The sequence below is a fragment of the Aphidius gifuensis genome, linkage group LG4, assembly GCF_014905175.1.
Source record: "Aphidius gifuensis isolate YNYX2018 linkage group LG4, ASM1490517v1, whole genome shotgun sequence".
Classification (NCBI taxonomy): domain Eukaryota; kingdom Metazoa; phylum Arthropoda; class Insecta; order Hymenoptera; family Braconidae; genus Aphidius; species Aphidius gifuensis.
Window position 1 is genome coordinate 13972921 of NC_057791.1, and position 27969 is coordinate 14000889.

A 27969-nucleotide genomic window follows, 5' to 3' on the forward strand; every position below is an offset into this window, starting at 1 on the left:
TAAGAATTATTAGTATTTATTACCTTGTCTAAAAATTGTGATAGTGTTTTTAGATTTTCTTGTAATTTTCTCACTTCTTCTTTGACAATATCAAGTTCTGTTTGACGATCAGTAATACGAACACCTAGTAAACCATATCGATTATTTATTTCTGATAATTGTTGTTGTACAGGTGATAATTCCTCAAGATGAAAACCATCCTGGCTTGATCTACGGCTACTGAATCCACTGCTACCACCTGGAGATACCGGACTTTGAACAGCGTACGACTTAGTTGGGGAAGGTGAACGACCGTCTTGTGACATTCGGCGGACTACATAAATAATTTAAAAATAAAAATAATAAATTAACTACTAAACTAATGATAAATGTGCAATGTAAATAAAAAATTGAAAATAAAAAAAAACATGTTATGTATTGATGAGAAAATAAAATAAAAATATCTTATAATTTTTCTAATAGCCAGAGGAATTTAGGAATTTATGTGGAAAAAAAATTATATAGGTATATATTTGTACATACGTGGACTAGTTATGTTATTTCTTTTTGTTGGACTGGTACTTCCACGACGTCTTGGTGGACTTTCTCCACGTTCTTTCATTAAACTATCATAAACAATTCCCAAATCATTAACTTTATCAATGGTATTACCATAATCACGATATTCTTTTTGAATTGGTTTTAACTCATCAGCTTGTATTTTTAATTTATCAAGATCAATGGCAACTGGTTGTAATCTTAATACACGATTTTCTGTACGATTTAACCAATCTAATACTTGATCACGTAATTTTTCATATGCAATTAATTGTTCAGCACGTGATTTACTTAATCTTTGTTTTTCATCTAAAAGATTATTTAAATCTCTCCATTGTGTTTCAATGGCTTTTATTTTATCTCTAATTGGACCAGCATCTGTTATATCTTTTTTACCAACTAAATTTTTACCATTACGTATAAGATCTTCATAATTACCAGTTTGATCTTCACGTTTATCAATTAATTGTGACATTTTTGTTTCATATTCAGATGCATTTAATTTATTTAATTCACGTGAATCTAATAATTCCATAATATGTGAATACCAATTATCAAATTTAGATGTTTCAATGATAAATTCATGTAGTAATTGTAATATTTCATCTAAAAATTCACCACGACGTAATGATTTATCCATTAATTTTTCATATCTACTTTTGACATCTTTTAATTTACTTTCAATACGTTTAGCAACTCTTGCATTACTTGAATTTATTAAAAGATCTTGTGCACTTGTTGTTATTGTTTCAAGACTTGGTCTATGACTATCTAAATCTGATTGTAACATACGTTGTTCTCTTTGTTGTTCTTCAAGACGATCTTTATGAAGACTTGCTGGTCGTTGCATATTTTTAAATTGACTTTCAACATTATTTAACCATGTTATTAAACCATCCAATGCATCTTGAACACCTTGACTTTGTACTAATGCTGTATCAAGTTCTTGACATTTTTCAGCAAGTGCAATTAATAACTGACGATATTTATCTTCAAGTTCTTTAACTGGTTCTTCAAGTTGATTTGTTTCATTTGGTGTTAATTGTCCATCTAATGATCTTAATAATGCTTCAACACTTGATTTAGCATTATCAATAAGACGTGCATTTGCTAAAAATTCATTATTCAATGATTTTGCTTTACTCAATTGTTCTTCAACAAGTTTTGGCTCAGCAGCAATTGGCTCAGCAATAATTCTATGTACTCTTGGTTCAACTTCTTTAAGCCATAAACGTGCTTTTTCCAAAGAATCATTGTAATCCCGTTGTCTACCACCAACACCTGATAATCTATCTGATAAATTAGTTGCACGTGATAATAAATCTTTATATTGTGCTGTGACAATTGTCACTTCATTTCTAACTGGTGAATCTTGACTTGCTGTTGGTTCTTTATGTGGTAAACGTGCTGGTAAAGTTGTACGGAAATCATTTAATACCTGTAAATATTCACGACTTTCATCGACAAATTTTTGTGCTGCCATTGTTATAAAACGTAAATCAGCTTGATGAGCAATAACATCACTTATAAAATCACGAGTTGTATCTGTACTTGAATTTAATTTATTTAAATCAGATAATGAACGTTCTTTTTCTTCAAGAATTCTTCTTGATTTATCAAGCCAATTTGAAAATGATATTATTTCATTTTTAAATTTCGATAATTCATCACGTGCACCACCAAGACGTTTTAAAAGACGATCAGTACGATCAGATGCACGATCATAACGATTTTTTAATGATCTACTATTTTTTTCTAAGCTTGAAACTTCATCACTTGACAATACATCACTTCCTGTTATAACAACTTGACGTACTTGATCTAAACACGATGACACTGGACGATTATGTGATTCAATATCTTCTTTAATTTGCTGTAAAATTTATAATAAAATAATTATTATTTTAAATATAAATACAAAATAATATCAACTAATTAAATAACTCAATTATCGAAGCTTACTTTCATAACATTTATTTGATTTCTAAGATCTTCAATATCTTCTTGAACAACATCTTGAGCAGCAAGATTATCCTCAACACCAGATATCCATTGAAGTAACTTGGTTAGAGATTCGTCACACAGCTTGTATTTTTCTTGAACTGCTTGCTACAATTGTCGATAAAAAAAAAAACAAAGAAAAAGAAAACAATAAAATTTATTAATATCAACGTCAATGCAAATTAAAATGAGTGTTAGTGTTAAATTAAATGAAACCGTCGTCTCACCAACGCCGGTATAATACTTTTTTTTAATAATAAATATTTTGTATTGCTCGTTTTTAAATTAAATAAAAAACGATAATCATGAGCCTATGGTATATTCCATACATGCAAACACAAACATACACAAACATAACATACATTAAAATAAATTAAAATTTAAACAAAATCAAGTAATAAAAAACAGTATTTTTTTTTTCTTTTTGAAAGTTTTAACTTATCTGCAAGATCATAATTTTTGACGTATGTGTACGTTTTTTCTTTTATCATCATAATTAAAAGCGAAAACATAATTATTATGCAGCAGTAAGTTAATGTCTAGCCAAGTAACTTTGGCAAGATAATACAAATAAATTAAAACTCCCAATAAACAAACAAATAAAAATATAAATAGTAAAAAAAATGATGTTGATGATTTAATGACAAGATAAATATGATATTTTTAAATAATAAAAGAAATTAAAATATCATCATCATAGTTTAAAAAAATAACGATTAAAACACCTGTAAAAAACAAATAAACAAAATAGTTTTAAAAAAAATTAAGTAAACACTATTAATAGCAAAAAAAACATGAAAAAAAAAAAAATATTCAAATAACACTCATATTAACATAAAAATAAAAATTATCTTCTCAAGGATTGCTAATTAATAACAGGCTCATAAAATAGTTTGAAAAAAATTGAAATAAATTTTTTTTTTTTTTTATGATAATTTGACCAATGAAAATTGAATTTGATTATTTATGTTTATGACTAACTTGGCCTTCAGTATTATTATCTCAATCCTCAACAAGTAATTTTTTTAAAATTAATATTTATATACTATTAATAAAAGGAAAAAAAAAAAGAAAATAAAAATTTGATTAATCTTGAAATAGAATAAAGAAAAAAAAAATAAAACAATTTTGAAACAATGAATAATAATAATTTAATCTTAATATATAAAAGGCCGAATTAGTGATGCTGATGCGATAAAACGATATCTATTGATCACTGAATAAAATGATATCGGTTTTAAGCGATTTTTCATATATTGTTTTGTTGTTATGGTACATGAAAGTATGATGCACCAGTTGGTTTTTTTTTTGTTTTCTTTGTCAATTAACCAACTACCCACATGTAAACAAAATTAAATAAACAATTTTTTTTTTCGTTATGTTAGTATATCATGTGACTGATGATAGAGTCTCAATATTCCCATTGTTAAAAATGATTAAAAGCAGTAATATAGAAATAATATTTTATACAATAAATAAACATATATGAAAAAAAAAGCTAACATTCAATTATTTCATCAAAATAATTTTTAAGAATATTGTTGATTATATTATTATAAAAAAATGAATAAAAATGGTCGAACGACATTCAATTAAAACGAATATTTTCATCGTCAATAAATCCATGCAAAGCAAGCTCCGCAATGGATCAAATGAAATAAATTAGCGACAAAATAAAACAACCCTTTTTTGCTATTGTATAAGGGTAAATATGATAATAAAAAAAAACATAAAATTTTGAAGCAAAAAAAATTGTATAACCTTAACCAAAATGGTATACAACAAAAATAAGCAAATTGTATTTTGTATTTTTTGTATTTTTTTTTTTTGTTTTAAAAAGATGATGACAATATATTTTGGGACTTACCCTCGCTTCGGCTGCGAGTATATAACCTCTATCCAGGGCCTTAATGAAGTCAAGATATTTGTCATCTGGATCATTGAGTAATTTACCAGCAACTGGATCAATGATATTATGATTAATTGCTTCAAGTAAACTGCTTATATTACCAGTTAAAGGATCTTTAATAATAGTCGTTGAGGGATCAACTAAACCTGATTCTAATACATCATTTAGAGTTAATAATTTTCTATCCAATATTGTTGTTACAATAAATGGATCATTAAAACCACCAGTTATTGGATTATAAATACCAAATTCAATTGTTTCAATAAATGTTAATCCATATTTTTGTGTTATTAATAAACCATTATTAATGGCTTTTGATAATGTATATAACTTTGATGTTTCAGTATCTAAAACATTACCTTTTTCACCATCCATTATACCTTTTCTAAATGCTTCATGTAATTTAACTAATTTTTTATTTTTAATATCTTTTATAAGTGCTGAATCAGGATCAATAATACCATAATTAACAGCATCTTTTAAATTTATATTTTCATTTGTTAATGGATCAGTTAAAATTGCTGTATCAATATTTAAGTTACCATTTTCAATAGCAATTTCAAAGCTCAATGGTTTATTTAAATATATATTTATATCTTCAAATTTAATACATTGTTGTATTATTTTACCTGTTTGTGGTTCAATAATACCTCTTTTTTTTGTATCAATAATATTATCATCAATGATGCTATTTAATATTACAAATATACCAGTTCTTGGATCTTTTATAAATGATGTTTTTGGATTAATTAATTCATATTGAATTGCTTCTTCAATACTACACTCTCTGATACTTTTATTATTTTTAATAATTGGTGTTAATTGTAATTCAAAATTAGTTTTTTTGTCATTTTTTAAACTCAATGGTTTATCAATATTAACAAGTAAACCTCTTTCTAATGCAATATCAATATTATAAGCACGTTTTGTTTTACAATCAAGTACACGACATTTTTCAACATTAATTGTACCATCATTAATACCATCTTGTATTGATTTAATATGTCCAGTTGTTGCATCTTTTAATGCAGTTGTATCAGGATCAAGAAGACCAGAATTAAATGATTCAACAATATTATAATATTCATTTGTCATTGGATCAATAAATTTACCACAATCACTACGATAAAGACCTGTTTTTGTAGCTTCTTCAATTGATAATGGCAATGAAGAAGGAACAATAAAACCTTTTTCTTTAGCTTCATATAAATTAATAATATTATTTGTTTCAATATCTTTATATGTACCATTTGTATCATCAATAATACCAATATTAATTGCATCAGATAATAATATATAATTATTAGTTTTTGTATTTTTAATAATTGAAATAAGTGGATTAATCATTTCTACATTACATGCATCAGTTAATGTTAATTTTTTATTTGTTGATGGATGAATAAATTGTCCTGATGTAATATCATACATGCCCATATTAATTGCATCATACAAACTAAAACCAAGACTTTCAATATCAATTATTAAACCTAATTGTAATGCCATTGATAATGGAATAAAACAATGTGCACCAGGTTCTTTAAACATACCCGATCGTCTATCAATAATACCAGCTCGACATGTTTCAGCTAGTGATAATAATATTTCACCTCTTTTATCCCAATAACATATTAATTTTGGGCTTATAATACATATACGCATTGCTTCATGTAATGTTATTGATCTACCAGAACTTGGATCAATAATTTTACCACTTTTATCATCATATAAACCTTGATGTATTGCACGTTGAATTGATATTGCTGCTTTATTATCAATAATTAAACCAATTTCATATGCTTGATTAAATGTTATTTCTGTATTATTATTTTTATTATTAATATCTTTAACTTTACCAGTTTTACCATCAATAATACCAATTTTAATTGCTTCAACTAATGATATTTTTTTACTATAACCAATAGTTGAATTTTTAACTGTTACTGAATCAGCATCAATAATATTACGTTCAATTGCTTGTAATAATGTTAAATATGATCCAGTTTTTGGATCTAAAAATAAACTTGTTTTTTTATCAAATATACCTTTTAATAATGCTTCACTAAAACTCATTGGTCTTCTTGCTTCTAATAATACACCCTCTTCAAATGCTTCTTGAAAATCAATTGATTGTCCTTTTTCAGTTATTATTTTACCAGTTTTTGGATTAATAATTTTTTCTTTAATTGCATTATTAAATGTCATTAAATCACCTTTTGAATTTTTAACAACTGCTGATGTTGGATCAATAACACCTTCTTTAATAGCACGATCAGTTGGTAACCATTCACGTGTTTCAAGACTTGTAAAATGACCACTTTTTGGATCATAAAAACCTTTAAATACAGCATCAGGTAATGATATTTTACGTTTTGCTGGTACAACAAGACCACGATCCATTGCATCAATCAATGATAATGCTGTACCAGTTGATGGATCTAATGCTGTACCATTATTTGAATCAATAAGACCAAATTTAATAGCATCTGATAATGTTATAACTTCACCAGTACGTGGATCTTTTATTGATGGACTATCATGACGTATTAAACCTTTTATAATTGCTTTATCAAGTGTTAATCTTTCACCATCAATGACAAATGTACCTGTTGATGAATTATAACTTTGATGAGCAAGTGCTTCTTGTAATGTCCATGGTTTTAATATACTCAATATATAACCTTTTTCTAATGCAATATCTAATGTCATTGTATGAGGAAATAATAATAAACCATTATGTAAATCAATTAAATTAATTTTTTCAGCTTCTTTTAATGATATTACTTTATCATTTTTTTCATTTTTAATTTTTATTGTTTTACCATCAACAAAACCAATTGATAATGCATTTTTAACTGTCATATCATCACCATTTATTGGATTTAATATTAAACCAGTTTTTGGTGAATAATAACCTTGTATTATAACATCAATTAATGAAGGTAAAAATGTTGTTGTTATTATTAATTTTTTTTCAAGTGCAATATCAAGTGGCAATAATTCACCACTTTTACTATCATGAAATTTGCCATTTTCATTTATTATTATATTTGCTGTAAGTGCATCATCAAGTGATAAATATGTACCTGATTTTGTATCTTGACATTCTGTTATAAATGCATCAATTAAACCACGATGTACACCTTCTTCAATACTAATCATTTGTTTTGACCATGGATCTTTTATTTTACCAGTTTCAATATTATAATAACCTTTATTTATAATTGCTTCAAGTGATATTGGTTTACGTAAACTTGGTAATATTAAACCATCATTAAAAGCATCTTCCATGTTAATTTCATTTTTTGTTTCAATATTAATAATAACACCACGATTTAAATCAATAATTCCAGTATCAATAGCTTCACATAATGGAATAATTTCATCATTTATTGGATTTCTAATACTAACTGAATCAGCATCAATTAATCCACTTTTAATTGAATCAACAAATGTCAATATTTTATCTGTATTTTGATCGACAAATTCACCATTTGTTGGATTACAAATTCCAATTTCAACTGCTTCTTGTAGTGTATATATTAAATTAACATCTTCTTCATCATCAGCTAAATTTCTTTGTACAATAAAATCAAGTTTTACTGCTTCTAAAAATGGTATTTTTTTACCACTTTTTGGATCAACCATATAGCCAAGATTTCTATCAACTAATGGACGATTAATTGCTTCACGAAGTGTAACATATTCATCATTTTTATTTGTTAAATCTTTAACCCATACATTATCAGGATCAAATATTTCATATGACAATACTAAATCATGAAAACCAATTGTATTATCAGTATATGGATTTAAAAATTTTTCTGTATTAATATTGTAAACACCTTGTTCAGCAAGATATTCAGCAGTTAAATTACGATTAATATCAATTTGAAATCTTGTTTGTTGTTCAAGAATTTTTATACTATTTTTATTTAAAACAATAATTAAATCATTACCAGATATTTCATTATTATCAAGTGCATCTTGTACATTTGATGATAATTCTACATTATCATCAATAAGCATTTTACATGTACTTGGTTCAATTAAATTTGAATTTATTGCTTCATCAATTGTTGTTTCAATTGGATATACTATTTTTTCATTATTAATTTTTGTATTCACGGATTTTTGTATATTTTCAGTAATTTGATTAATTGGACTGGCTTCTCTGACTGGTGACATTGTTGGTTTTCTATCAAATACTTTTTTATTTTTAATTGAATCAACAATAACTTTACCAGCAATAACTGGTGCAGCAACAACAGCTAAAAGTCCTAATTTTGCTGCATCAGACAAAGACATTGAACTGCCATTATCATTTTTAATTTTTCCAGTTTTTGGATTTAATAATCCTTGTTCAATTGCTTGTTTTGTTGTTATTGGTGCTGATGTTTTAACATCATAAACAACTGAATCTGGCTCAATTAAACCAGCATCAATAGCCTCAATTAAATCATAAGATTTATTTGTATTTGGATCAAGAAATTTTTCTGTTTTTTCATCATAAATTTGATCAACTGCTTCAAGTACTGTCATACTATTTTTATTGTTAATTATATTTGTTTTTTCTGATGATTTAATTGTACTTGATGTATCAAGAATACCATCTTCAATTGCTTTTGATATAGTCATAATATCACCTGTATTTGGATCAGTAAATGTACCAGCATTCATATCAATAAATCCTTTTTCAACAGCATCACTAAATAAAATTTTAATATCTCTTGTTGTAAATTGTTCTTTTGTTTCAGATTCATCTTTAACAATTCCTTGTTTTTGTGCATCTTCCATTGTTATTATTTCACCAGTTTTTATATTTTCAACTTGATTTGCATTTATTAAACTATAACCTGGTAATAATTGTACTGTTTTTGTTGTAATTGTATGATATGATGTTATTGTTTCAGTAACAGCAGTCATTTGATTATCAATATTTGGCTTATCTGTTAATATTAATAATCCACTTTCAAATGCTTCTGTTATTGGAATTTTTTTATGAGTTATTGGATCAATAAATGTTGCAGTATTTGTATCAATAAGATTAGCCTCAATGGCTTTTGTTACTTCAATTGTATCAGGTGCTGTTGGATAAGGTTGTGACATTAAAAAATTATTTTTAATTGCTTCATCAAGATCAATTTGTTGTCCTGTTAATGGATGAATAATTTGTTTATTTGGTGTATCAATTAAACCACGTTTTAAAGCAACTGAAAATGTCATACCAACTGGTGGTAATGACAATGGATTTTTACTGTCAATTGTATCATCAAATATATTTTCTTCTGTTGCTTCAACAAGATTTAAATTACCTTTTGATGTTTGTACAATTGATTTATCTGCATCAATAATATCATTTTTAACAGCATAATCAATTGTTATAATTTCTGATGTATCACTTATTATTTTTGATTGTGGATCAACAATTTCACAAACAATTGCCTGATTTAATGATAAAAGTTCACCAGTATCTGGATGTACAATTTTACCATCACGATCTAAAAGACCTTGATTATAAAGACCAGGAACTGAAAGACTCTTTGCAAGTGGTACAATAATATTTGAACTATCTGGATCAATAATTTTACGATCCAAAGCTTCTTCAATTGTAATAATGTCACCAGTTTGTGGATCAATAATTTTTCCTTTATTTAAATCCATATTTTTTGTTACTTCATTATTTTTAACAATTGATGATAATATATCAGCTGTTTCTTCATCCATTAAGCCACTATCAACAGCTTCTTTTGGTGTGACAATTTTTTTTCTCATTTTTTGTAATATTATTGGTTTTCCTTCTTGCTCAGGACTATGAAGCAATGAACTTGCTTTACCAATTGTTACTTTATATTTTGGCTCAGTTGTAACACGTTCACGAGTTTTATCAGCAGCACTAACTGTTTTTATATCACTCATTTCATCATCATTATCAAATGATAATTTTTTAGATTGACAAAAATTTACTGTAACACTTGGTTCACTTTTTATTATTGTTTTAGTAATTTTTTCATTTAAAATTTCTTCATCATCATCAATAGATTTTTCTTTATTTATATTTTTTGAATTTTCATCAATAAATACAGTTGAAGTATTAATTTCCGAATGACTCATGGGTTTGTCATTTGATTTAACAAGATTATTTTCAATTTTTTGAGGTTTTTCATCACTATTTTTAGAATCTTTTTTCATAACTTTTTGTACAGCATCAACAGCCACAGCAGCAGCAATTAATGGACTACCAATAACTGCAATTAATCCAAATTTAGCTGCATCTTTAAGTGAAATTTTACTTCCAGTATCATCAACATAAACACCTGTTTTTGGATTTAATATTTGACAATCAATTGCATGTTTTAGTGTTATTTCACTACCAGTTTGTGGATCTTTTACAATAACTGCTTCTGGTTTTAATATTCCTTCATCAAGAGCTTTTAATATATTTGATGATTTACCACTTTCAGTTGAAATAACCAATGCAGTTTCAGGATCATATATAATACCTGGTGTAACTTGTACAGGATCTAAAATAACTTGCTCACTAGATACCGTATTATTATTTTTTGATAAATTATCAATATCCATACTTTCATGATGATCATTAGAATCAAAATTATTAGTTTCAATTAATTTTTCATTATCAATATCCATATTTAATTCTTTTAAAATAACTAAACCTTTATCAATTGCTTGTTTCATTGTTATTTTATAAGGATGTGTATAATGTCCAGTTGAATCTAATATATCTTTTTCTAAACCTCTTAATAATGAAATTTTTCTACCATTATTTGGATCAATAACTAAAGCTGAAAATGGATTAATAATTTCAAGTTTAACACATTCTTCAAATGATACAAGTCTATCAGTACCAGGAATTATAAATAAACCACTTATTGGATCAAATATATTTTTATTAATTGCATCATAAAGCATCCAACCATCTGATGGAATGTCTGATGATAAATTATTTTCATTATCAATAAATTTTTCACATATTTCAGATATATTATTTGATGTATCATCATTAAAATTAAGAACAACAGTACTAATGTGTTTATCAATTTTATGATTATTATTTTTCATTGGTGATGGTGTTCTTGAATCATTTGAAGATACATCGGGAGAAGAAGATATTGAAATACTACTTATACTGGCACCATTATTGTTATTGTTAATGTTATTATTATAACTACTATTATTAACTATATTATTATTATCATTGTTATTACTATTATTATTACGAATTGGCGAATGAATTTCATGACTGATTACTGTTGTTTTAGTACCAACAGCACGAGGAGGTGATGCTGATCTTTTTGGCAGTATTTTATCAATATTATTAATATTATCAATATCATCAATATCATCATTAACCCTAGCATAAAGTGTACTTTCAAAAATCATTTGTTTTGATGGAGAATCACGAGTTATCTTTGGAAATGATTGTAATTCATTATTAATATCATCAGGATTGCTAATCAATCCTTGGCTAATTGCATTATTAATTGATAATTTATCACCATTTTTTGGATTAATATATTCATTTGTTAATTCATTAATTAATCCATGATTTAATGCATCATTGTATGTCATTTCATAATCTCTAGTTACAGTCTCACCTGTTTCAGTCACAGTAATATAACGTTTTATTGTCTTTGTTACAGTTTGTGTTGTTACAGTTATATTAAGAAGACTTGCTAATAACGCAGCACCATCAGGTGTTATTAAACCACGTTTTATTGCATCTTCTAATGGTACAATTTTTTTATTACGTGGATCAAGTAATTGTCCTGTTTTTGGATCTAATAATTCATATAATACTGATTCAATAACATTTAATTCACGATTATTATCAGTAACACCAATACCACGATTTAACATTTCCATAACTTCTGGACGAACATAATCATTTATAATTTTATCATTAAATTTTATTGTTTTACCAGTTTTAACATCAATAACATATGAACCACCAGATATTGGACTAATTAAACCTTTTAAAATTGCTGTATTTAAACTAATATAATCACCAGTTATTGGATCTTTAAAACCATCAATATCAAATATTGATTTTTGTGCTGTTGATGTTATTAAACCACGATCAACAGCTTCTGGTATTGTTAATTCTTGATTTTTTTCATTATCACGATAATGTCCATTTGTTGTTATAATACCAATTGTTAAAGCATCAGAGAGTGTTAATAATTCACCATTTTTTGTATCTGTTATTGATTTAATATTATTATCATCTAAAATACCAATGCTTGTTGCTTCAAGTATACTTAATTTTTTTTTATGTGATGGACTTGTTATTTTTCCAGTATCATCAATTAAATCATAATCAACACAATCTTTTAATGTCATTGGTTTTATAATTAATTGACGTCTTTTAGCTTCTTTAAAATTTAATTTTTCCATTGTTAATTCATTTATATAACGACCATTTTTTGGATTTATAATTGATTTTTTAATAGCATCATTTATTGTAATTTTATTATCATTTTTTAAATCAACAATTTCACGTATATCAGAATCAATAATACCATGTAATATAGCATCATCAATATTATAATAATTACCAGTATTTCTATCAATAATAAAACCTCTTTCATCAACTAAATTTTGTGATATTGCATCAGCTAATGATAATGCACCACGTTTAATTTTAACTGTTGTATTAATACGAGTAATATAACCACGTTTATATGCATCTTCAATTGTTATTTTTTCATTATTATCAATTATAAATTGACCACTTTCAGGATCAAGTAAACCACGTTTAATCGCATCGACAACACTAACACCTGAAGATATACACGTTACCTTAACACGATCATCACCACGTTCAGCATCATATAATTCACGTTGTATTGCTTCAATAAGTGATAAACGTCTACCATTTTCAATAACACCACATGGACCAAGTAAATTATTTGCAAGTTCAGTATCAATTAATTTTAATTTAATTGCTTCTTCAATACTAACTGTATTTTTACCATCAATTGATGTTATTATTTTACCATTTCTAACATCAAGTATACGTAAACTAATTGCTTCACCAACAGTTAATATTTTACCACTTATTGGATGTACAATACCACGTGATTCAATAATATTATTTGTATTAATATTATCAGAACAATGTGTACGTTTTAGACTTTTAATTTCACTAAATTGTACACTACTTTTTGTTGTTGTTGATGATGATGTTATTGAATTTTTTTGTTGATAATTATTAATACCATCTGTTATTGTTATTCCATTATTATCACCATTTATTGATTGTATTAAATCATTATGATTATTTTCATGGGGACGTTTAAGAGGTGATGATTCACGTGATGATACAACTTGTTGATATTCACTTGATTTTGTTGATTCATGATGTTCCGATGAGTACCTGCATCAAGGTGGAATAATGTTTTTTTCGTTTCGTTTTTTTTTTTAAAGAACACACACGCAAACAGCTAGGATTGTTTTTTTTTTTTTTTTGGTGGGTATTACTTACTGCGATTGGGTGTAGTGAGTAGTTGTTGAGCTGTATCGTTCTTCGTTGGTTGTACTTTCATAGATGTTAAACTCGGTACGAAATGTACGAAGTGGTCGTTGCTCTTGTAGAGCACGCTGAAACAGCAACGACAGAAGATACGTTACTGTTAACATTTTCTATTTTCTTTTCATTGTCCAACAATTTAATTCTGTTTTATTTTATTTCTTCTTTCATTATTATTGTCAAAAAAAATAATAAATCGATTGATTTTGTTTTTTTAAATTTAATTAACTAGATAAATAAATATTCAATTGTTTAACGAATTTTCAAAGTATTAAAGGTACAAATTAACTATGAGAAAATGAACCTTGAACTGTTTTAATAAATAAATGGTTCTATTATATCGTTTGTATCATTGCCAATAAATTTAATTGTGTATGTGTGTATGTATCACAGAGTTTACAAGTGTCTTGATCTCAATGTATGATTAAAAAATTAAATCTGACGTGATTTAATTAATTCAGTAACACACTTAAAATAATATTACTTAAATTAAAACCACGCAGAATATTATCTGACATAAAATTAATAAATTTTGAAATATTAAAAAAAAATAAACTACTTGTAATGTGAATGAGCGCGAGATTAAGACTGAAGAATCTTCTGCACAGTAATATTTCAATAAATTTATAAATAAAAATTAATGAAAAAAATATACTTTTTTGTGTTGATAAATTATAAATAGAATAGTATAGATAGTAATAGTTAATGTTTAAAAATAAATATTTCCAAGTGCAAATGAGTTCAAGATCAGGCTCTCGAATAATTTGATTTTTTGTTTTTCAATTTTTATTTTTAGTCTGTGTCAGTTTGTCAGTCTTTGAACATTTAAAAAATAGAATAAAACAGTGTGTAATTCATTTGTTTATGTTGAAGAAAATATTGACAATATATTTAAATAATTTTTGATTAAGGATGACATCATGCGATGACTACTTACAATATGCAAGCAGTTTTATTTTTTTTATAAATAGTTGCATAACAACAACTTGTAGGAATGAGCTATTTAAAACTTATTTGCATATATTTGAGCAAAAACTAAAATCTAATAAAACAGGTAAATACTCAAATGAGATATTTTTAAATTAATTTTAAATATCAGATATATTACAAATTGAATATAAGAAAAAAAAAAATAACACAAAATTTAATTGGCATTGTCATTGACATTTTTGGTAATTTATTTCTACTTTGCAAATTTATGCTGACCTCGAGACACGATTGATTGTCCGGAATAAAATCAAAACATAAAAAAAATTTAAAAAATAATCAATAATTTTAAACTTGTTATTATATTTAAAATATAAAACATTCTTTTTGAGTCAAATGAAGGTCAAGAACCGCTGATAAGACTGTAGTTACACGTGGTTTATTTCTGCAATTGATATGCAACAAGGAAAAAAAAAAAAAAAAACACTACGTTGAGCACGAATCATCGAAAATTTATATATTTTCTTTTCAACTAGATATAGTCTTAATGACTCACTTTCTTTTAAAGCTTGTATTATTACTTATTGATAAAAAATAAAAATATTAAATAATGAGTAAAAAAAAAAAAAACAGGAATTTATAACTCTTATCAATTTGATAATAATAAAAAAATATTATATAAATAATTTACCTGACGAATAACACGTCGTTCCGGCAACATTGCAGTAAATTTTTTCACTCATTTACTCAATGTTTTGATTAACCAAAATACTCAACTTAAAAGTTGTACATAAATATCAATTTTTTAAATTAAAAATTTGCCACGTTAACTGTATTTCAATAAAAAACTTCTATCAAATAATATAATAATAATTTTTGAATATATAAGATATGATCCAATGACAAATCTTTGTATGAGCATAATCTCAATATTTTAATTTTTTTTATCAAACGTTCACAATGTGTGTGAGTGTGCCAATAAATGAAATAAGTAAAATTGAAAAAAATAATAACCGTGGTCAAGGAGACAATTTAAAAAACGCCTCAAGCATTCAATTAAATAATAATTTATAAAATTTAAAAATTTAAAAAAATGGTGTTGACGATACAAAGTCGCTCGAGAGACTGAAGTTAAATTATTGATCGCGTGATCAACACGACTTTTCGAAAGATACTTGGGAAAAAAAAAAAAAGTTTAAAACATTTATTTAACTTCTTAATGAAACTAAAAATATTATAACACATATCATAAAGTAGACTACCCAAAAAAAAAAATATATATGCTTCAAGATCTTATCATTAGAAAAAATAAATTAAAAAAAAAAAACCTCTATGATAATAACATCGAGGGGATTTCCATGCCAATCGATACGTCATTTTTAACGATATATTAATTGATACACGAGATTAGAAATTATAAATAGCACAACAGCAGCAAAAAAGTTTGATATTTTATTTTTATTATTTTTAATTAAAAAATTATGCGAAAGTAGATTTGTTTTTGTACTATATTGAGTGATAAAATCAATGGGCAAATTTACTGGATCTGACATCAGAGAGAACTTGAACATTAACTTGTCCATGAATATTTATTTATGAAATGAGGTTGATAAAAATAATAAATAAAATAAAAAAAAAAACAAAGTCTGCAACCCACACAAATTTTTAATGTATGACTGAAACAAAGTGGATACCAATAGACATGTTTTCTATTTGCTCTAAAAATGCCTTGAGCAATGAGAATAAATATCATTTTATTGATAAGCATTGTTCATAACACACATAACTCTCATCATATCTAATACATATTATTATTAAAGTTCGAGTTGGATAGAAAGTTCTACGACTTATTTTTTTTTATAATCATTAATTATATTTAATAATATGCGTAGTATATTTTTGATGAATTTTTTAAGTATAAATTTTTTTTTATTTATTTCTTTTTTCACTAATGACAGGTGTTTTATTTAAAGAATAATAATATAAATGACACACTTTAACAGCGTGATCATTTGAATAATTCTTGAAGATATTAGCGAAAATAGAAAAAAAAAAAAAATATAATAATTATTATTCAATTGAAAAATAAAAAAATGAATAATAATAAAAAAAAAAAAAACGTCAGCCAGACCGTTAAAAGATATTACGTCATGACAAGTTTAGAAATTCAACGTGATGTCATTCATGTTGTATTGCCATTTCAATGGCATTGAGGAGATTCAACTGTTTACGTAAAAAATTTTCCTAATTTATAGTAAAAATAAAATTTTCAAATAATCATAATGAATATGAATTTTTTTTTGTCGATTTATATTTACATTTTTTTTTGCTTTTTCTACTTGATTCAAGGCTAGGAATGATTCACTCGTAAAATATTTGGACATGACTTAAATTTGATTTTAAATTAATTGAAATTATGGAATTTTTTTTGCAATTAAAATCTAAGATTATATATGAAATCATGGAATCTTTGAAATTAGTCATTTTGTCTTCTTGTAAATCTCTGATGGACTACAAGGTCTTGAAAAGCTTAATGAACAATTGATCAATTTTAATTTTTAATTTTTTGTCCACCTGGAATCCGAGAGTAAATCATTCCTCAGCCTGGAGCCTTGTACCACCCACTTAAAATAAATTTATATTATTTTTTTTTTAGATTATACTAATATCAAATATATACAAATACAATTTTAAGAACCCCGAAAAGATACTTTGAACCTCAACAATGACTATGTGCAAATTTACAAACCACTTTTTGTGTTATAAAAAAAAAGTGGATGAACGAAAGATGCTTAAAATCATGATGGTAGTAGTTAACACTTAATAACTACATAGAAGTGAAATAGCATGTGATAAAATATTATATTTCCAAGAGAATAATTATTGTTAACGAGGAGCTTAACTAAAAACCACTACATTTTTACCCGGTTTATATTATGTATATACATATAAACTAAACTAATTTGTGTATGCTGGAAATTAAAAATTGTAGTGTAAACATTTTTTACATGATATAATAAATACATGCCATTATTCAGCATTGTCAATAAAACTTATTGTAAAACATAAATAGTAACTAAAATATCATAATAATAAAAATTTAGAATAGAGAAAAACATAGTAAAACAATTTTTAAAATATTTATATATTATATAAGAATAAATAAAACTTACTTGGAGTTCTAAATCATCTGGATATTGTTGTACACGTTCACGACATAGATTGACTAGTGTTGAATATTTCTTGTTGAGATTATCAAGATCATGGGCAACGTTGTCAACAGTTGTTATTGATTCTCTACGTTGACGTTTAATTGATGCATCCAATGATGGACAAATCTCTTCAAGTTGTTCCTTGAATGCCCTCAGTCTCTGCTCGTATATCTATAGTCCGGTTAGTCCAGTTATTGTTAGTACAATTAGAATTTTAAATATATATTTACAAAAATATCTACAGTTTTTTTTTTCTTTGCCAATTTAACTACATGAATCAGATGAAATTGAATTTAAAAAAAAAAAAAAAACATCAATAAAATTGCTTTCATGAAAATCAGTGTGGTAAAAATGGAGTTAATTAATTTAATGAGTTATATTTTTAATTTTGAAAATTTCATGATAAGTTCTGTTATAATTTACATAAATTTCTTTTTTTAATAGAACAAGAGTTTTTTTTTTTATTCTACCACGCTGAATTTTATTTTCTTTATAAATGATATGATTTTTTCTATTTAGTTTTAAAAGAATTTTTAAAATGTAAAGCTATAATGATAAACCATTTATTCCATCACCTCACCCAAGCACCATTCGATCATGCTACTCATTTTTAATTTCTATGTAATTTATTTTAGATTTTTTTTTTTACTATATAATAGTGATAAATGTTAAAGACATAAGCATAAGTTATTAGACAGAAAAGTAATATTTAAAAATAGAAAAATAAAACGAACCTATTTTTGATGAGTATAAAAAAAAAAAATAAATATAAATAAACATATACATAATAATTATTAATAGAAAAAAAAAAAAAAAAATTAATAAATATAAAATCATAATTGTAGAGTAGAAAATCGCATGACCATTTTTGTAGAAGTCGATACGTATATTGCAACGATTACATATTTCAATCGTTGTATTTGCTGAAAGGAAGGCGGCATTTAAAGAATAATTTACCAATGACGATGATAAAAAAAAATAATAAATGATACATGAATGAATATGTACAGTGTAAAACTACTTAATAAACAAATCTAAATAATTATAATAAATCTAGCATTCACGCAACAATACATTCATTTCCATAGGCTTATAGGCTATTTAAATATTGCTGGCAAAATAAAATATATATGTATAATTGATAATGACAATTTAATTATTTTTACCTTGCCCTCACGAATAAGTCTGCCACCAGTGACATTCACGGCTTCCATTGCTGGTACACGATCACAAACACGATTCAACAGGTTCTTGAAAAAAAAAAAAATATATATATATAAATTAATTAATTAATAAATTAAATGTCATGTTTATATTTATAGAAAATAATTTTTTTTTCTTACCTTTGTTGCTTCTAATTCAAGTGTCATATTTTGTACTGGTGATACAGTTTCAAGTTTATTAAAACTTTCATCAACGAAATCAACTTCACACTGATATGAATTATGATATTTTTGTGATAATGTATATGCTGTTTCAGCACTTCTCAAACGATCAGCTAATTGTCCACATATATTTGTCCATCTTGCATTTAAACGATTAACTTCAGCATCAAGACGATCCATATCACCATGTGGACCACGATGTTGTGGTCTTGATTTTTCAACTAATTTTCTAGCATTATGTGCATCATCATTTAATTGATCAATTGATACTTGTTGTTGTCCAATAGCATTTTGTAATATCATTAAATCTTCTAATATAATTTGTAAACTTTTAACATCTGCTGGTAATTCTGTATATGATGCAAGTTTAATTTCAAATTCTGATATTGCTGATGTATTTTCTTCAAGACCAGATAATACAATTTCAATACATTTTAATCTTTCAATATATAAACTACTGAGATTCCATATATGATTCCATTTACTCATAACATTATCAAGTTTATTTCTCATTGCTGGTGTTTTTAATGTTATACTACGGAATATTGATTGTACTTGTTCATAATCACTAACAAGTTCTTTTAATTTATCTTCAAAATCTTTATGTTCAAGTACTAAATGTTCAAGACTATCAAGATCTCTTGGTAATGGTGATGCAATACGTACATTTAATATTCTTTCAGCTTCATCAAGTGATTGTTGTAATGCTGATACTTGATCATTAAATATACGTCCAGCATTTTTAGATTCTTCTTCGGCACGTGCACGTTTTTCAAAATCATCAAATAAACGATTAACATCATCAATTTCACGTTTTAATCTACGTAATTGTGGATCTGCTGGATCACCTTCAGATAATAATTTTTTAGCATCTTCATTTAATGCTTTTCTAATTGCTGTACGTTGATCTTGTCCCATTGCTAAAAATTGTGGTAAATCCCAACCTTTAACAACTTTAATTGTTGCAAATATCATATTTTGACGTAAACGTAATTGTTTACGTTGCCAAAGACCAATTGAACGATCATATTGACGACGTAATCTTTCACAACTGTCAATTGCATCTTTATCTGGTGGTTGTAATGAAAAACAAACACCAGGTACTGGTGATTCAATACCTTGTGAATTTTTAACACGCCATTTAACACGTCCAGAATTATCATATAGTGTACATTGTTCATTTTTTTCAATTGATATATTAACTTGTTTATATTCACATATACATGTTACTTGTAATGGTCTTGTAACTGGTTGTCTTCTTTGTTTCATTGGTACAATTAATTTTGATTGTTCAACAAGACGTTGTACATTATCACTATAACTATTAAATTCTTCACGTAATTCTTGCATACCTTTCAATAAACGTTCACCCTCATCAAGTGAAAAATCTGATTGTGAATATATTGTATTTAATATTTCATCACGTTTTATTATCCATTGTTCTGATTGTTGTATTTCTTTGAAAAATTGTTGACTTTCAGTTGCATGACGTAAATGTACTTCAAGACAAAGTGTTAATTGTAATAACCATGCCCATTGACTTTGCATTGCTGACATATATGCTTCAATTGTTTTTGCACCAGGATGATGTTGAAGTACCAATGCACCACCACGTTCTTGTACTGCTGAGAATTGAAACTCACGTTTTTCCAAATCACTCATGAGTGTCTATAAAATTAAAAAGAAAAGAAATTAAAAATATATCTTTATTAATCTTATAATCTTAATTTGAGCAAAGAAAATTGTTATAAAAATTTTAAACTATTTTACAAATGTAAATTTAAGAAAAAATTGTGCTCAAAACTTTTTCAATATATTTTTTACCTCAACTCCTGAACCATAAGTTTGCTTGAAACAACAACAACAACAGTTTTTTTTATTTATTTAAAAAAAAAAAAGAAGAAAAATCTTGAAATGTCAATATGTCAATACATACTAGTAAAATATTTAAATTAGTATGATAAATATAAAATAAATAAATAAATATAAATTGTCTTACCTCATAGTACTGCTCAATACTTTGAACATTAAGATTCTTGTCACTCCAATCACGTGTTACTTCAGTATCTTCTTTAGTATTGAGCCAAACAAGTTCTCCAGTTGCTGATTGAATAAAATCATGTAATGTATCAAGATCAGATAAACGTTTATTTGATATTGTCAATAATTCAGAATAAATTTTTTGTAATGTAGTAAGATGTTGACTATAAAGTTGTAATTCTTCACCATGAAAATTATTTTTAGCACTAATACATTTATCAATTTTACTATGAAATTGATCAATATTTTTATGTTCACGTTGATGTATATCATATTCATTTTTAACACTTGGTAAATCAGATCCATAATCACCATCTTGTAATTGTTTAATTTTATTTTTACACCAATCAATGCAATCATGTAAATTACGAAAATGTGGATTTGTATCAACTAAACGTGTTTCATGCACAGTTGTACGATGTTTTGTGACAACACGTTCTTCAACGGGAAATGATACTGCTGAAAGTGGTATTTCAAGACGATTGTGCAAAAGTGAACGCAATGCAACCCAACGATGATGTAATTTTTGTACACTAAAAACATATAAATAATTGAAATTTGAATCTTTTATTTATTGTTTCACTTCAATTAATTAATTTATACCATATAGATATACTTATCAAATTACAAAATAAAAATAAAAAACAAATATTTACCGTTTGTGTAATTCAGCAGCTTGACTGTATTTACCCTCAGTAAGTGTATGAACATCTGTAAATATATTTTGTATTGAAATTTCTGTATTTCTAATGTCCTGTTCAAGTAAATCAACAGTATGTTTAGCTTCAAGTGGATGAAGACGATCAAGACGACGTGCTTCATCTTCAACACGTCTTTCAAGTTCTTCAAGACGATTATCTGTTGATTTCATTTCACGATGTACCTTTTCAGCAAGTCTTTGTAAACGTTCCAAACTGAAAATACAATATTAATAATTATTTATCTTTTATATTCAATTAAATGTTAATTTAAATGATTTTTATTTTACCGTTTTATTTCATCAAGTACTGCTTGTTCTCTTTCTTGATGTAACATCATAAGACGATTCCAATTTTTATCAATAATTTCATATTGTAATTCTTGTTCAATATCAACTTCACCCATTGATTCAAAATATTTTTGTAAATCACGATATATATGAGCAAGACGTTGTTTATCACGATATCTAGCAGGTACTTCTTCATTTTTGAATTTTGAATTATCAGATGCAAGTTTTTTCATTTCAATAAGAGTTGGTGGAAATGCACGTTCTTGCATTATAACAATTTTTTCACGTATCCAAAGATGTAATGATGTTGCAAGTTCACAATATTCAGTTGAACGACGTTGTGCATCTGCATCATAGAGTGGATGAATTGGTGGTGGTTGTGGAAATACATCGTAGAGTGATGATATATACGTTATCAATGATTTCTCGTCCGGTTCGGGGGTATCGACATCTGTAACAACAATAATTATTATTAAAATTTACTTTAATTATATTTAATATCAGTAGAAAATTATTTTTAAATTATTCATTAACTTTTTAATGACATTATAAAATATTATTTTTATAGGTAACACGATGATATAATGGGCAGGTGCAATTATACATTAAGTCACGGTATGTAGGTACAGACGGAAGTGGGTGTCTTGAGTACCGTGACCAAAAAGAAATGTGTGTGCCACATAGATGGATGAATGAGCCATTGAAATATCCAACTAATATCATGTTTTTTCTTTTATCTTGGTTTAAAAATAAAAGGGAAAAAAAAAACCATAAGATTTCATTTAAAATTATTCGTTAAAAAGTTTAAAAATTTTTAGTATTTTAAATTAATAAATAAAAAGAATAAATAGTAATTGAGTTGATTGTTGAAATAATAATTCATTGTCGTAAAAATAAAAATGTAAATTAAGGTTGAGTATTAAAAGAAAAAAAAAAAAAACAAAATATAAATAATAAATGATAATATCTGATTTTTATTATTGGAATATTTTCTTGTGAATGGTTATGAAGAAGGTATTGTTGTCGTATTATAACTTGACTCTTTTAACCTTCTCCGATTCTGGCTCGTGGTACCGAGACAAGATCAAACGATTAAAGAACCCTGACCGGTGTTGTTTACCTCGAGGGTTTTATATTAAAAATAAAAAAAAAATCATCAATTCAGAAAGTAAGTTGAGTTTTAAGGTACCACACGACTGAGTATCATGGTCGAAATATCCTGAGGACAAATATTTCAAAACCAAATGATTTCAACGAATAATGTCTCAAGAAAAAAATGAAAATATCCTGTGGGGCGTATTGGCATCAAAACATTAGGTCATTTTAATTAAAATTAATCATTATAAAAATTATACACGCATGGTAACATATAAACATAATGATTTAATGACAATTTCAAATGTGTCCAAAATTATGACAACAGTATATATACGATAAATAAATAAATATTGCAATATTTAACAATTTATTTATTTATTTTTTAAATTTACTCTTATCATATATCTTGGATACATTCAAAATTAATTTATTTAAAAATAAATAAATTAATCATCGTATTGTAATGACTCAATGTTATTATTTTTTCAAATTTAATTTTGTCAATATTTAAGTTTTAAATATTGTATGAAATGTTTATTTTTTTTTATTTAATTTTTTTAATTTATTATTATATATTATTAATAAGATAATTATTATATATCTTTGATGAATCCGTTATTTATTTATTTTATACTCTCGAGTCGATATTATTGTTGTAGGATATTTCTTAGGCAAATTATTTTATTATTTAAAATATTTATACAGTACCTTCGGGGTCGAGAAGCCTTGTAACGCCATATTCTCTCTCTGCGACATAAAAAACTTGATGAAGACGTTCACGTGCTTGATAAGAACGAGCACTTCTCCAATCAATTAAATCTGGACGATTACGATGTAATATTGCACTAAATGCAAGTCCATCTCTCCATGAGCCAGTAAAATCTGATACACGGACACCAGGATAACGTGATGTTGTTCGTCTTGCCCATTGCAATAATGCCTCGCGTGCTGTTACATTTGGTTCCTGTCCAACTACTATATCTGATATCTAGAATTTTAATAAATACAAATTTTAAAACTTGATCATTTACCAAAATAAAAAAATAAAGAGAAAAAAAAATAAATTAATAAAAAAATTAATATATAAATTAATATTAATAAATTAATATTTTATTTGTTTAAATAAAAAATAAATAAAACAAATTCAATTGATAAATAAATAAGCAAATTAAGCATTGACATTGTTAAAATTTATAATAAAAATATAAAATAATAATTCGCCTTTCGATCAAATTAAATAATATTATTTTTTTTAAATAAAAAATATAATATATTGTTTATCTATATTGATCTAAATTTAAAATGATTTCTTTTATGATATTTCATGCAGTGTAAAATAAGGAAATCAAGACAACATCATCACCAGGAAGCAACTTGCAAATTAAATGATAGATCATTTAACCTGACCTATCACGATCATTTGTACTATTATTCTTCATAAAAATAAAAACTAAGGAACAAGAATAAATATACATAAATTTACTTAACAATTGTTTAGAGAGTTGTATATAAATAAATAATATTTAAATACTTAAAAGAAATTATTTCATAAATATATATTTTTTTAACTGTTAGATTATTGTTTTATTTAAAAAAAAAAAAATAGTAAAAACGTATATATTTGTATTTATTTTAAATAAAAATTTCATTCATCTAACGGTTTTGTTTTATTATTGATCAAAGAAGGTTGTATATATTGCTCTAAGGTTTGTTTTGTAGAAAAATAAAAAAAATAAAAAATTAAAATCAGCGTGCAATCTCATTTCCGTCTTGTGGATTGACATAATAGCTCATAATTATTTTATTATTTTTTTTATTTTTATCCTACCATCCTACAATAATGCTCAAAGAATTTGTAATCATATAATTTTTTTATTTTTATTTTTTATTCAACTTAATTTGCAATAAAACTTGGAGTACAATTCATTCATTGTTATTTATTTTTATCGTCATTACCATATTTTTTTTTCAACACTAATGACACGGGTCTATTTAAAAAAAAATACACAATTAAAAAATACAATTTTATTATTTTTAAAATCGAAAAAAAAAAAACAATTTAAATAAGTTATTTTATTTATTTTTTATCAAGTCATAATACGATGATAACAGATAAAAAAATAATAACAAATAGTTAAAATAAAACACATCTATTAATTAAATATAATTGAAATAAATATTATTATTAATTATTGAGTAAATTGTTTGACATTTGCAATATAATATTTACTATTAAAAATAATAAATAAATTAATCAGAGTGTCATATGAAAAAGTAGGACAACAAATCATTTTGTTGATGATGATTAACTTGAACAAATGTCATCATTATAATTACATTGAATCAACGACAGTTTAAGATCACTTGAATGTCAATCTACATGTCAGTGTTTAAAGAAAGTGGCCGCACAAAGTGACCCATAATAATGTTGATTGAAAAAATAATTTTTAAAGAATAATAAATAATCTACAGAAAAGAGTTTCACCATACGGATTTTATGGTTGGGCCATGGAACGTTATGATCGTTCATTTGTCTCCTTATGGGGCAAGATTGTCAGGTAACAACACTGCCATAAGAGTCTCTTTATGAGCTCATGACGTCAAGGTATGTATGTGGCAATAAAAAAATATAAGAGAAATATACATTAAACGAGTAAGTGAGTGGATGAGTACCACACCAATTTCAACCAAGCAATTTTATTACACCTAAATAAATTCACATGCCAAAAAAAAATCATAATAATAAATAAATAAAATGAAAGTAATATATATGATATCGATCAAGCAAGATTAATAATACTACATCAAGAAATAAAAAAAAAATAAATTATTTTAATAATAAAAAAAAAAAAATTATATGAATTTATATCTTAATCTTCATGTTGAATTATTTTTAATATACTTTTTTTAAAAAAAACTTATTTATCTTTCAAGGAAAATAAAAATTAATTAAGGAAAAGAAATAAAAAAAAAAATGTAAGTTAAGTTATGGTATTTAATTACAAAAGTGGGTTAATTGGCGTAGAAGATGATTTAATTAGGTTAACCACAAGTATCAATGTTTAATGAAAAAGATATTTTAAAAAATTGACAACTCGTTTGAAGAGTGCGATTCACCCGATTAAATTACGGATAATTTATCAACGAAAATCATCGTTTAAATATTTAAAAAAAATAAAAATAAAACGTTATTAAATAATCAATTAATGTTGATATAATAATGAATGAGTCATGAATTAATTTGATACAAGAGAAATTTGAAAATGTATTATGAAAATAAAACGAGGGCCTTGTGATAAAATAAAAAAAAAAAAAAATGAGTGGGATGATATTGAGAGGTAATAACTGAGTAAATTTGACATTGATATAAAAAAAAAAAAAAATTGATCGAGTGTGTGGGTGGCGGTTTGATAATACCCACGTAAGTTTACAATTGTTTTTCTATTTTTTAAAAATTAAAATAAGTTATTTAAAATAGATCTGATAGTTTCTGTGCATAGTAAAAATATAAGAATGAAAACAATTGTATCACCTTGTCCTGAATGCGTGTAAATTAATTGTGATGTTATTGAAAAATAAATAAAAACATTAAAACAAATGGTAATAAAAAATGTATTTATAAAGATGATACTGAATAAATGATAATATCAATGAAAACATCACTCGTTTACAACATAATCGAGTAAGTGTATTTATAATCACACATAAAGTGAGTCTTGATCTTGTGGGTATAGAAAGTGTGCTCATGGAATCAGAGAACCAAACAACCAACATATAAATATTTTTTATTTATGTTTAAATGAATAAAAAGTAAAATTTTCTTATTAAAAAATCAAAAAAAAAGTGTGTGTGGTAAAACAGAAATAGGATATTTATTTTTTCATTAAAATATTTAATATATCCAATTGCTTTTAATACTCAATATATACCATCATCAAAAGCTTTCGCTCAAGTGAAAATGAATATATGGAAAAAAATAAAAAAACTGGTTTTTTATTCAACTTTTATATAAAATTCATTTTCATTTTTATCTATTTCTATATTCTAAATTGAATAAATTTTTGTTAATTTATTAAAAAAATTATTGATTTCATATATTTTTTTGTAAAATTGAAATCTTACCCTAACACTTTTTGTTTTTGGTGAACTTTGAGTTGAACCCTGAACAACTTTACTGTATTGTTCAGCTTGAATGGATTTTATTTGTCCATCTTCAGCAACACTTTTTTCTTCACCACGTGTTAATGTTGTTGTTTTTCTAACAATTCGCGTAACAATTCTTCGAGTACCATTTTCACCGCTTTTCGAGGTCTTTGTCGATT

The 27969-nt window shown here is 25.4% G+C and overlaps 1 protein-coding gene across 1 annotated transcript in view; it reads right to left on the reverse strand.

Annotated features, from left to right (window-relative positions):
• Window positions 1-27969, reverse strand: part of LOC122853880 (dystonin) — a 76144-nt gene that overhangs the window by 18257 nt on the left and 29918 nt on the right. The window contains exons 6-17 of the mRNA XM_044154288.1: window positions 24356-24635; window positions 22550-23000; window positions 22218-22475; window positions 21521-22094; window positions 19480-21189; window positions 19303-19386; window positions 18098-18307; window positions 13953-14068; window positions 13268-13844; window positions 2500-2646; window positions 523-2410; window positions 24-313 (exon numbers count right to left, since the gene is read on the reverse strand). Of these exons, the coding sequence (XP_044010223.1) occupies window positions 24-313; window positions 523-2410; window positions 2500-2646; window positions 13268-13844; window positions 13953-14068; window positions 18098-18307; window positions 19303-19386; window positions 19480-21189; window positions 21521-22094; window positions 22218-22475; window positions 22550-23000; window positions 24356-24635 (6585 nt within the window). The remainder of the gene's footprint in view (window positions 1-23; window positions 314-522; window positions 2411-2499; window positions 2647-13267; window positions 13845-13952; window positions 14069-18097; window positions 18308-19302; window positions 19387-19479; window positions 21190-21520; window positions 22095-22217; window positions 22476-22549; window positions 23001-24355; window positions 24636-27969) is intronic.